Below are 12,691 nucleotides of genomic sequence, written 5' to 3' on the forward strand. Positions count from 1 at the left end.
GACGTTAATGTTGAGGCGTTGGCAGAACGCAGACCAAACTCGGGAAGTGAACTGAGGGCCACGATCCGAGACAATGTCCTCAGGGAGTCCATAAAAACGGAAGACCTGTTCCAAGAGTACCTCTGCTGTTTCAAAGGCTGTGGGGAGTTTACTTAGGGGTATGAGACGGCATGCCTTGGAGAAACAATCAATTACTGTTAGGATTGTGGTATAGTTCCTTGAGCTGGGAAGATCAGTGACAAAGTCTATGGCTATGTGTGACCATGGCCATCGGGGAACAGGAAGTGGCTGAAGAAGACCTGCTGGGCGCTGGTGGGAAGATTTGGAGACGTTACAAATGGTACACTGATGAACAAAATTAATGGTATCCGCTTGGAGAGTGGGCCACCAGAACCGGTTAGAGATTAGTTGAATGGTGGCCGTAATTCCTGGGTGACCTGCGCTGGGGGAGTTATGGACCCATTGCATCACACGATGACGAAGGCTAGGAGGAACATAGTTACGATCAGGGGAACATTCTGGCGGAGAGGGTTCACTGATCTGGGCCTCTGCAATTTCTGTCATAATGTCCCATTGGATAGGAGCGAGAATGAGGTTCGAGGGGATTATGGGTTCCTTGGATGATGGGATCTGAGCTGATTCGAACTGCCTGGAGAGAGCATCTGCCTTAGAATTCTTTGAGCCAGGACGATAGGTTACTTTGAAATTGAAACGAGTGAAAAATAGGGACCATCTTGCCTGCCGTGGATTGAGTCGTTTGGCCGATCTGAGGTACTCGAGGTTGCGGTGATCAGTCATAACAACAAAGGGAAGTTTGGCCCCCTCCAACCAGTGACGCCATTCCTCCAAGGCTGCTTTCATGGCTAGAAGTTCCCGATCTCCTACATCATAAAACGGAAGACCTGTTCGAAGAGTACCTCTGCTGTTTCAAAGGCTGTGGGGAGTTTACTTAGGGGTATGAGACGGCATGCCTTGGAGAAACGATCAATTACTGTTAGGATGGTGGTATAGTTCCTTGAGCTGGGGAGATCAGTGACAAAGTCTATAGCTATGTGTGACCATGGCCGTTGGGGAACAGGAAGTGGCTGAAGAAGACCTGCTGGGCGCTGGTGGGAAGATTTGGAGACGTTACAAATGGTACACTGATGAACAAAATTAATGGTATCCGCTTGGAGAGTGGGCCACCAGAACCGGTTAGAGATGAGTTGAATGGTGGCCGTAATTCCTGGGTGAACTGCGCTGGGGGAGTTATGGACCCATTGCATCACACGATGACGAAGGCTAGGAGGAACATAGGTACGATCAGGAGAACATTCTGACGGAGGGGGTTCACTGATCTGGGCCTCTGCAATTTCTGTCATAATGTCCCATTGGATAGGAGCGAGAATGAGGTTAGAGGGGATTATGGGTTCCTTGGATGATGGGATCTGAGCTGATTCGAACTGCCTGGAGAGAGCATCTGCCTTAGAATTCTTTGAGCCAGGACGATAGGTTACCTTGAAATTGAAACGTGTGAAAAATAGGGACCATCTTGCCTGCCATGGATTGAGTCGTTTGGCCGATCTGAGGTACTCGAGGTTGCGGTGATCCGTAAGAACAACAAAGGGAAGTTTGGCCCCCTCCAACCAGTGACGCCATTCCTCCAAGGCTGCTTTCATGGCTAGAAGTTCCCGATCTCCAACATCATAGTTCTGCTCAGCAGAGTTGAGTTTCCGAGAATAGAAGGCACAGGGGAAGAGTTTGGGAGGATTACCCTGATGCTGAGAGAGTATGGCTCCGATGCCTGTGTTGAATGCATCCACCTCCACGAAGAACTCTAATTCAGGGTCAGGATGGTGAAGAATGGGCGCCGAGGTGAAACTTTCCTTTAGCTGTTGAAATGCCATGGTGGCAGATGATGACCAGAGTAGACGTCGTTTATTTCCTCTTAGCATGGAGGTGAGAGGTGCTGCAATGGTGCTGAAGTCACGAATGAAACGTCTATAGAAATTTGCAAAGCCCAAGAAGTGCTGTAGTTCATTTACAGTAGTCAGTTGAGACCAGTTGAGCACAGACTGTAATTTCTTGTTATCCATAGCTACCCCCTCAGCGCTAATGATGTAACCAAGAAAAGAGGTAACTGTCTGGTGGAACTCACATTTCTCAATCTTGGCATATAGTTGATTATCAATGAGCCTCTGAAGAACTGCCCGCACGTGCTGCACATGGGAGTCCAGGGTATCCAAATAAATCAAGATGTCATCAATGTAGACTATGACCCCTTGGTTCAGCATGTCACGGATAACATCGTTAATGAAAGCTTGGAAGACTGAAGGACTGTTGACCAATCCGAACGGCATAACGAGATATTCATAGTGCCCTAACGTTGTCGAGAAAGCCATCTTCCACTCGTCTCCCTCCCGGATGCGAATCAGATTGTAGGCGCTGCGAAGGTCGAGCTTGGTGAAATATTTAGCAGTGCGAAGTTGCTCCAGAGCTGCTGGGACTAGAGGTAGAGGGTAACGGAATTTGACTGTTATATCATTGAGACTGCGGTAATCAATGCATGGTCGGAGACCTCCCTCTTTCTTCTTGACAAAGAAAAAGCTAGCTGACGCAGGTGAGATGGATGGTCTAATGAACCCCTTTGAAAGCTCCTCCTCAATATATGACTTCATGGCCTCAGATTCTGGTTGCGATAGTGGGAAAACTCTACCTCTAGACTATTTTCCTAATTAATGCTGTTCAGTTGCTTTGACACAATCTGTATTGTTAAAAGCGCTATATAAATAAAGGTGACTTGACTTGACTTGTCCATGAAATTCGGGGGTTGTGTCTTTCTAGCCAGGGCAGGCCAAGGATGATGGGATTCTGAGGAGATTCAATGGCGAATAGGCGGATGGTTTCCGTGTGAAGTATGCCAGTTCAGAGACACAGATCCTTGTTGATGAACTTGACCTGTCCTGTGCCCAAAGGACGTCCATCTAAAGCTGCCACTGCCACCTGGGATTCACATGGAACAAGAGGGAGATTATGGGTGTTGGCAAACCTTATGTCAATGAAATTTCCCGCAGCCCCCGAATCTCGTTCTTCACTTGTGAGGCGAGTGAAACCAATCTGCATGGGTTCCGATTCAGAGGAAACTGTGACTGCTTGAGTATACACAGGAATGTGGTGAGGGGAATGTCGTGCACACATTAAATTATCAATGCGAATGGAGAGATCAATGAATTGTTCGAGGGTCTTCCCCTCGTCATGGCAGGCGAGTACTGACTTTAACTCGGCAGTGAGTCCCTTGCGATACAGCAGTTTAAGTGGTTCGTCCTCCCATCCTGACTGTGCTGCGAGGGTGCGGAATGAGAGAGCATAATCCGCAGCTGTGCTTCGTCCTTGTCGTAGAGCGAGTAACTGTTCTTCAGGCTCCTTTCCGCCCGCTGAATTCTCGAAAACCTTGCGGAAACGTCTCAGAAAGCAGTCAAATGATGGAAATGACAGCCGTCTCCCCTCCCAAGCAGCAGTGGCCCAGTCCAGAGCTCGTCCAGTCAACAATGAGCAAACAAACGAAACCCGACTATCTTCGGTGGGGTATAACTGCGGTTGTTGATTTACAAACATGGAGCATTGTAATAGAAAGCCCTTACATCTTTCCGGTGAGCCGTCGAATTTCTCGGGAAATGCCAGACGTGGGCTGGTAGATGAGTGACTGGGACTGGGAATAGTTTGTGACGGAACGGATGGAGGAATGTTGGGCTCAGGCATGGTGACGCGAAGGGCTTGTAGCGTCCTCACCATCTCTTCCGTGAGCGAGGGGAGTCGCAGCTGTTGTTGATGAGAGGCTAACATGGAGGCTTGGGCAGAAACCTCGGTGGTGAGCTTATAAAGAGCTGCTGGATCTGTGTTCGGTGAAGTCTTGTGTAATGAGGGGTCAGAGGCGTGTGGATCCATTTGCAGCTTTTATTAAATAAATAGCAGAGTCAAACAGGCAGTAATCAATCAACGGCGTCAGGAACAACAGGGACAATCCAGGAGAGTAAACAGTAAAAGAGCGAGGGTCGGGGCAGGCGGCAGAGAATCACACTAGAATGAACAATCCAAGATAATACACGAGAGATCAAATAGACAGGGGATAAACACTCAGAGATGTTAGCCGTGGCAAAACAAGACTTCACGAAAACTAAGAGTCCGGATGCAGCTTAAATGGGGAAGCTAAGGGGAAACACCTGTGCCAGTAATCAGTCCCAGGTACGGGGTGTATGGGAAATGGAGTCCATGAATGCTAGTACTCAGGAGAGGGTGCCCTCCGGTGGCGGTCGGAGAGAGCCACAGAGGCCTGATTTGTGACAACACCACACATTGCCACAATTTACCACACTCTACATGCATAAAAAAGATAATACAAAATTATATATTTTTAATTTGTTAATGTATGTTTTTTATTAATTCATCCCTTTATTAGTAATTTTTAGTATTTTAGTTACTTTGTTTTCGTTAAATCGTGGCTACTTGTTTGTTTTCTCATTTTAGTTGACTTCCTACTGTGAAAATAAGTAAAATACATTCAAGATGTATTATCACAACAACAAAAACTAATTTAATTCAGAAGTGACTCTTCACTGTAAAATGATTTAACACTTACAGAGCTTTTGTGCAGTTGATCGCAGCTGGTACCAGTCTTCTTCTCCCCTCATCTGATGTGTTGTATTTCTTGAGGTCCAGCTCATCCAGTGGCTCCTCTGACATCTGAAGAATGTAGGCCAGATCCAGCTGTCCATTTTTGTTCATTACAGCCTTACCAGCCACTCTTTCATGGAGATTTTCCAGTGAATCAAAACATGCTTCTGCAGTGCTGTATACGTGATAGTAAAACACATAGAAAGCAGCAAGAAACTCCTGAATGCTCAGATGGATGAAGCTGTAGACTTTCCTCTGATGAATCACAGATTCCTCCTTAAAGATCTCAGTGCAAATATTGTGTTCTGGCTGTTTTCTCCATCTGTAAAACCTCATGTTCTTCGTTCACTCCTTCACTCTCTCCCTCTATGATGTAGAGCTGTGTGTAGATCCTGTTCAGGAGGGTTTCATTCTCTTGGAGTTTATTTCCCTCAAATAATCTCTCATATTTGATCTTTATGCTGGTTTTGTGTTGGTCTTTGACTCTCTGCAGGTCTGCAGTCTTCAGTGTGTGTGTCTGCAGGACTGCTTCAGTTCTTTCTTGCCTGATGTGGGTCTGATAGTGGGATGTAGAGGACGGCACAGATCTGATCAGATCACATATCTCCCTCCTGCTGAAATTAAAAAGAAAAGAGCATCAAATGACAGTGATTACAATGACTGCTGAAGACCATCACATGATTAATGGATATGATTTTGTAACCCCTGTGCAGTACCTGTGATGCATATTTTGTAGCACATTTAGTGTTATTTCATTGAATTTCTTAAATTATTATTCATCTGGGATGTACTACAGTAAATTAGGAAGTAAATGCTTATGCTAACGGTGGGTCAGAGGTCACTGCATCATTGAATTCATCACTGTTTCTCTACACAGACACACAGCTGGGTATTTGGGGTATATCCTGCCAAACCTGATTTATGTCCCCTAATGATACTGATCTGGTATTCATTCAATAGCGAGGAACAGTGAAGGGTCAGGAAAGTGATTTGTGTGTGTGTGTGTGTGTGTGTGTAGGTTGCTGGAATACACAATAAGCCGTTTGTTTAAAATAATCTGACAAATGCAAAAAACATCTAGTGTCATACCTGGGGTCAGAGGTCACTGTTGCCTCACGGAGTGCAGGGGGATACATCATAGATGCATTACTCTTCACAGACACACCACTGGGTTCTGGAGACTCTGATCTCAGCCTCTTCCACCTGCTGATAGTGACAATGGCATATTAGGCCTGTCTGCTGTCAATTTCTGATCTCAACCACTGATTCCTGTCTTAATGTATAGCTTGAATGCACTATACTTTTACATTTATTTATTTAGAAGACACATTTATCCAGACCAAATTACAGTTCCGAGATTCAGAAAGTGCAGGTTCAGGAAAGTGATTTTTGTGCCTCTCTGTGATGCTACTATATGAGGTACTGTTCACCCACCGACTGCAGGCTTCTGGAATTCAGTGTAAGTCAATAAAAAAAAAGCATCTGGCAAGTGTAAAAATGGCAAGTGTCTTACCTGAGGTCAGAGGTCACTGTTGCTTCACTCAGTGCAGGGGGATACATCATAGATGCATTACTCTTCACAGACACACCACTGGGTTCTGGAGACTCTGATCTCAGCCTCTTCCACCTGCTGATAGTGACAATGGACAAAACAGAATCAGGAATTTGCCAGGAATGCACAAACACACAAATAATTTGTTGTGGTTTCCAGGAGCTCTGGGGTACATGCATCCATACATGCGTATATAAAACAACAGAATAGAAAGAAAATATGCTGCCATACACAAACATACAAAACAATGATCATAAAAGTATTTTATTTGTGTGCTGTAATCCAAATCTTTGGTATCCTTGTGATACTTTCCCAGACAGCAAAATGCACTTGGGCCAGTTCCAGTTCATTTCTATATCTACTGTACTGTTCATTAATATTTAATTTAAAATTGATACCTAGCCTAAACATTTACTTTCATTTTAATTAAATATATTATAATACATATATAACATGACTTAAGAAATCTATGAAAATTTTTTCAATTTTAAAGTCCATTAAAGAACTCACTTGATTAAGCTGGCATAAGGAACATTTATTTACACAACAATATATTTACAAAACCTGTGAGGAACAGATCCAAATTCAAACCATTCAGTGATATTCATCTCCTTCTTCTGTAGCTATAGTAACAAATTTATAATTTGCCACCTTAAGAAGCTGTACGACAAGTTTTATGACAGTAATATCAAATGCTCAGGCCCATGTGTCGCCCTTGTCTTTAACAGGAACATAGTGGGCTGTAACTGGCGATGCCATTTTGCTGCTACGGTGAGGTCTGCGGACTCACACCCAGTTCAGTACCTTGATGTTAGTATGCCTGACCTTGTGTCTGTTATCAAAGTTTCATTCACCCCTGGTTTGTAATTACAGCCACAGGGTTCTAGACTTATTCTTCCACTGGTTGCACCAGCACATGATTTTTTTTTTTATTAATTGATTAATTGCAGTATCTATCTATCAGGCTTGCTGTGGTAGTCTGTGTTACCGGTATTACCCGGTGTTCGGTTGTACACAGAATACATTACTTGCCCAACGCAGTACCGCCCCCACTGTCATTTGTGACCCTGGAGCACAAAACTTGTCTTAAGTCGCTGGGGTATATTTGTAGCAATAGCCAACAATACATTGTATGGGTCAAAATTATTGATTTTTCTTTTATGCCAAAAATCATTAGGATATTAAGTAAAGATCATGTTCCATGAAGATATTTTGTAAGTTTCCTACCGTAAATATATCAAAACTTAATTTTTGATTAGTAATATGCATTGCTAAGAACTTCATTTGGACAACTTTAAAGATGATTTTCTCAATATTTTGATTTTTTTGCACCCTCAGATTCCAGATTTTCAAATAGTTGTATCCCGGCCAAATATTGACCCTCATGACTGGTTTTGTGGTCCAGGGTCACATTTTGCTTTTTTAAGGAAATAAAAACCATTTGCTGAGAAAGGTTAAGAATTCTGCGGAAATTAACTGGGGCCTGTTGTCAGTAGTTATGGCATGGGGCACGCCCCAATGAGCAAATAGATTGTCCGGTATCTGCAAGATATTCTGTGAAGTAACCATCCTTGCCGGCACAACCTCGGGACATTTATGTAGAATGGAACTCCATGGCCATGAATTTCCCCACAGTTGCTTAGCTGTAGGTGCCCAAGGCCATGGGACTGGCTGCAAAGGGGTTGGGGCTGGTTGTCCAGTCTTTCCACTGAGGAGACACGGTTCACAGTCCCTGACCAGTAGTGTTAATTTTGTCAAACCAGGTCCCGGCATTTCTGCTTAAATTTTACAATGCCCAAATGTCCTTCATGTGCCATTGAAAGGACACGTGCACACAGGCTGCTTGGCACTACTGTACAAAGACCCCTGGAAATACAAACATCACCCCAACATGTCAGCTCATTCCGCATCCTTGCAAACGGCACTAACTCCTCTGGCACTCGCGCTGTCCGTCCTGAGTGTATATAGGTGCAGAGTCTTGTTAACATGGGGTCAAACAGCTGTGGTCATGGGGTCATGCTCTAAAAGTTGTTTGGCTCGCTGATACGTTTCTGCTTTCAGTGCAGTTATTAGAGACAGGCAGGTATTGCTTCCAGACCGAGAAATGCAGTAAGGACATCAGTAAAACAGTCCATGTGACATCAGTGGTTCAACCGCAATTTTAAGAAGCTACGAGAATACTTTTTGTGCACAAAGAAAATAAAAATAACGACTTTATTCAACAATTCTTCTCCTTTAAGTCATTATCGAGAGTACCATGACACATGTGTGTGCATTCCTCTGCTCGTAAACAAGGCGCAGCACATGCGTGTTCTATGTCAGCAGCACCACACGCATGTGTTGTTTACGTGCAGAGGAATGCACATGCATGCGTCAGTCAGTGTTTCAAACAAGAAAAGATGTCAATAAAACAGGTTGTAAACAATAATGTTACATTTACCTCAGGAAAGACATTCAATGTCATTATTTAGCTACGAAAAAAAAAACCTAGAGAGGAGCATTTTGATAAATATACGCACTGTATTACATATTAATTATATTCTTAACTTGTTAGTGATGTCTTCATTATTTTGCAAAAATCTTTCATGAATTCAAAAGAAGTACAGTACATTACAGTAATCTTTAAATGTTTACATTTCAACAATGAATTGGAGTAGGAAAATCATATTATTAAGAAGTTTATATAAAACTGTTTAATGTGCATTTTATTTGTTTATATTTGAGCATTGTTTAAATACATTTGATTAATTAATTGATTAAAACTAATAGATTCAGTTTCAGTTTTCACTAAATGAATTCAGTTTTGGTATTTCAGTAAAAAATATTATGGTGCATCACTACTTTGAAAAAATAATCTGGCTAATGCAGTAATGGCTAGTATCTTACCTGGGGTCAGTCACTGTTGCATCAGTAAAAGCAAAGGGTAGGTTCTTCATGGGTTGATCACAGCTTGATTCAGAAGACGGAGAACTCATTTTAGAGCCAGTGTCCTTCTCTCTCTCCTCATGAAAACTCAAAAACAAAAATATTTTGGAGGTAAACTGAACTGCAGTGGCTAGCAGCTGTGCTGTTTATCAACAATCATAAATACTGTTCATCAGTATTGTTTCTGATTACATACAATAACACCACATTTGATTAGCTGTCAATGCTTTTATTGTTCATTAGCTGGAAAAAAACTTTCTTAAAGTGATGGTATCGTTCTTCTGTGCTGTTATCATTATAGTAGTGATGTGGACTTCATTTTTTAAAATTTTAACCTATCTTTATATTTACCATTCTTGGTGTGAACAAGCCTTATGTTTGAGTAAATATCAAAAGTAGTCCACTTAATCACTTTAATTGTTGATGTTTCTGCCATTTTTGTCAGAGCTGTTATGTTGCCGAAATGTAATGGTCTGTGTTTGAAATACCATACAAGGAAGTACAAAAAACAAAACAACCAAACAAAATAAAAAAAACGAACAAAATAGCAGCTCGTTTTTATTACTATATGGTTACATGTAGAATATGTTCTGAACTTACCGAAAAATATACGGCTCTTTAAATATCCAGTGTAAACATTTGCCCTGAAATGGCGTCCCTTATTCTTTCACTTTCAAAGGAATGGCACATGAAGGTTATTTCAGATAAAGAGAAAGTTACGTTTTCAATTGCTCCCACTGCCCAGTGTTTACCAACCCTACTCAGTATCAGATACGTTTGACAGTTTCACTTTCACAGGTTTGTTTGATGAGGTCATTTCCGGATCCTGTTTCAGTACAGCAATCGAAGCCTCCAGCGCCTCCTGCAGGAAAACTGACAAAACTATTTGTTTCTGATAAAACTGTGTCATGAGAATGAGAACAGAGCACATGAACAACCTAAAAATACACGGATGAGTGATGTCATGCGCTACGTTGTTTTATGGTGCGTATTTAAACACATTATTTTTATTATTCTCCGGTTAGGTAAGTCAAATCGGATCTAAATTATAAGCACTTTAAAATACTTACAAATTAGGACAGAAGACTTCGTGGTCTGTTCTGGCTTAGATATAAATCAATGCCAGGGGAGGCAGACTGTGTTATATCCCTTTGATGCATGAATTATTATATCACAAAGTAATATTTTTTTTAATGTTTGGTTTTACTTTGAAACAAGTGAAAAATCATGCCATTAACTTTTTTCCTCAACATATTTTATTTTGAGGAAGTTACATATCATGCATCAACGGTATACACAGTGAGTCAATGGAAGTCATTGACTGGTCTGAAAAAAAACATGTCTTTAAAACATTTACTAACAGCAAATGGTATGAATACACATAAGAACATTAAATAACAAGCTATGTCATGACGGCACAGAAAAGAAAAGGTAAAAGGTCCTTTTAGGTAACAATTTCAGTTAGGGCACCATGTAGGATAAAAGGTATTACAGAACATTTCCTAAGTGCATAATCTTATCTTGACTACAGATAGGAAAAGGGTATTACACAAGCCACCTAACTCGACAAAAAAATAAAACACTCGTAAATAATTACAGACTCCTGTGACATATCATTTTGCAATTAGTTCAAGTTCAAGTGAGCTTTATTGTAATTCCGCTATACAATATGTAGACAAACTTTTATTTTGGATACGATTAATCACTGCATTATCTATGTGAATATTAAAATCCCCTGCAATAGCAAAACAGTCAAACTCTGAGGAAATCATTGATAGCATTTCTGTGAACTCTTCAGCAAAGGCTGGAGAGTATTTTGGAGGCCTGTAAATAATGATAAACAGAATGCGTGGAGCACCTTTCAACACAATCCCTAGATATTCAAAAGACAAGTACTGACCAAATGACACTTGCTTGCATTGATAGACATCTTTAAATAGAGCAGCTACACCTCCACCTCTCCTAACAGTCCTGCAAACACTCATGAAAGTAAAGTTAGGAGGGGCTGTTTCACTGAGGATTATAACAGCATTGCTGCTATTATAGCGGGGACCCGACACATATCACTGAGAGCTGCCCAGCATAAACCAGTTCCTCCATTTTCTGTGAGAAGCTTAGAAGTGGAGATGCTGGAGAGAGGGATAATGTGTCTGGTGAGTGTGGCTGTGGCTCTGTTGTTTCTGGTGGCTGTGATATGTTGTCCTGGCTTCCCTGGCTGTTTTCCAGAAAGCTGTTCTTGGGTGCTGAGTCTTGGATCTGTTCTGATGCGTCACAGTCTGTCTGTGATGAGCTCTGTGGGCAGGGATCAGCCGGGATGGTGTCCATGAGCAGTGCTTGTTGTACCATCAGGTGATATTTTAAGCTCGGAGCTAGGCGTCACACCGTTGAATGCTGCTAAACGGCTAACAGCTTGATCTAGCAAGTCTTCCCATTTCCTTTGTGACTTTGACATTATTTCCGAATCTACACTAGATATTTAGAAGTTTCAGAAAAAATCTGACTCGATAAGGGACACTTAACTTAGAAAAAAAGCAGTGTTTTGCAGAGATCGGGAAAGACGACCACTTTAGAGCGCCATCTTGTACCGCTCCCCGCTGCGTTCCTTTTACCTCGGAGGTCGGAGCTGGGAATGACGTCGCACCCAAGTGGACCGTGTTCCAGTAGAGAAATCAGACAACCAAGCTGGATGTGTCCATTGTTAGCTACCGTAAACTAGTTATATTTTAAAATATGAAGTATATTATATATAAATGATTGTTAAATCATATGATGGTATTTCTAATATACCGTTATATAATTTAAAGGGTTCATATGATGCGATTTCATGTTTTCCTTTGTCTTTGAAGTGTTAAAAGCTGTTCGTGCTTACAGAAGATCCGTGAAGCCGCAAAGATTCAAGTCTCAAACCCAAAGAGATATTCTTTATAAAAGTTAAAGGGATAGTTCACCCAAAAATGAAAATGTGATGTTTATCTGCTTACCCCCAGGGCATCCAAGATGTAGGTGACTTTGTAGATTTTTAACTCAAACCGTTGCAGTCTGTCAGTCTTATAATGGAGGTGAATGGGAATCACGGCTTTGAGAGTCATAAAACATACACAAACAAAACCAAATTAAACCCTGCGGCTCGTGACGATACATTAACTGCTGCAGCCTGGAACTGAACTGATGGTTTTGTCTGGCCAGAGGAGAACTGGTCCCCCGACTGAGCCTGGTTTCTCCCAAGGTTTTTTTCTCCATTCTGTCACCGATGGAGTTTTGGTTCCTCTGGCTTGCTTAGTTGGGTTACAGAAAATATAAGTTTGTCCAGTAACAGAACAGCTGGTCAGCAGCGCTGTTAATACCCAAACCCTGTCAACAGCTAGTCTTGTCTGGTATCCAAAAATACCCAAAACGAGTGTTTAACAGTCTTCTGTCAGTCAAGAAGTTGACCGAGGAAAGCAGAAGCAGGAGACAAAGTTGTGATGGTAAAAAGTAACAGAGTTTATTGAACAATCAATCTTAGTTGCGTATGTCTCAATGTTCAAACTTCGTCTGACCAGCACAAATTCAACATGTACTGTT

The 12,691-nt window shown here is 41.9% G+C and overlaps 3 protein-coding genes across 3 annotated transcripts in view; all 3 read right to left on the reverse strand.

Annotated features, from left to right (window-relative positions):
* Nucleotides 1-4,761, reverse strand: part of LOC107719059 (E3 ubiquitin-protein ligase TRIM39-like) — a 19,258-nt gene extending 14,497 nt beyond the window's left edge. The window contains exon 1 of the mRNA XM_016526362.1: nucleotides 4,616-4,761. Coding sequence (XP_016381848.1) covers nucleotides 4,616-4,761 — 146 coding nt within the window. The remainder of the gene's footprint in view (nucleotides 1-4,615) is intronic.
* LOC107718993 (gastrula zinc finger protein XlCGF57.1-like) overlaps nucleotides 1-12,691 on the reverse strand; it is a 193,691-nt gene that overhangs the window by 132,719 nt on the left and 48,281 nt on the right. The window lies entirely within an intron of this gene.
* Nucleotides 4,937-9,883, reverse strand: LOC107719067 (uncharacterized). The gene is made up of 5 exons (XM_016526374.1): nucleotides 9,728-9,883; nucleotides 9,089-9,214; nucleotides 6,164-6,280; nucleotides 5,740-5,856; nucleotides 4,937-5,264 (listed from the first exon to the last, which is right to left on the reverse strand). The coding sequence occupies exons 2-5, from the start codon at nucleotides 9,175-9,177 to the stop codon at nucleotides 4,937-4,939; spliced, it is 651 nt and encodes a 216-aa protein (XP_016381860.1). The 5' UTR covers nucleotides 9,178-9,214; nucleotides 9,728-9,883.

The sequence above is a fragment of the Sinocyclocheilus rhinocerous genome, unplaced genomic scaffold (assembly GCF_001515625.1).
Source record: "Sinocyclocheilus rhinocerous isolate Xijiao unplaced genomic scaffold, SAMN03320098_v1.1 scaffold673, whole genome shotgun sequence".
In the NCBI taxonomy this organism is placed as follows: Eukaryota; Metazoa; Chordata; class Actinopteri; order Cypriniformes; family Cyprinidae; genus Sinocyclocheilus; species Sinocyclocheilus rhinocerous.

Excerpts from the sequence above, each read along its gene's own strand:
- LOC107719067 (XM_016526374.1), bottom strand. The coding sequence starts at position 9,177 with ATGAGTTCTCCGTCTTCTGAATCAAGCTGTGATCAACCCATGAAGAAC. Across the intron at positions 5,857-6,163 it reads ACAGTGACCTCTGACCTCAG|CAGGTGGAAGAGGCTGAGAT; the intron begins GTAAGACACTTG and ends TGTCACTATCAG. Across the intron at positions 5,265-5,739 it reads ACAGTGACCTCTGACCCCAG|CAGGAGGGAGATATGTGATC; the intron begins GTATGACACTAG and ends TTTTAATTTCAG.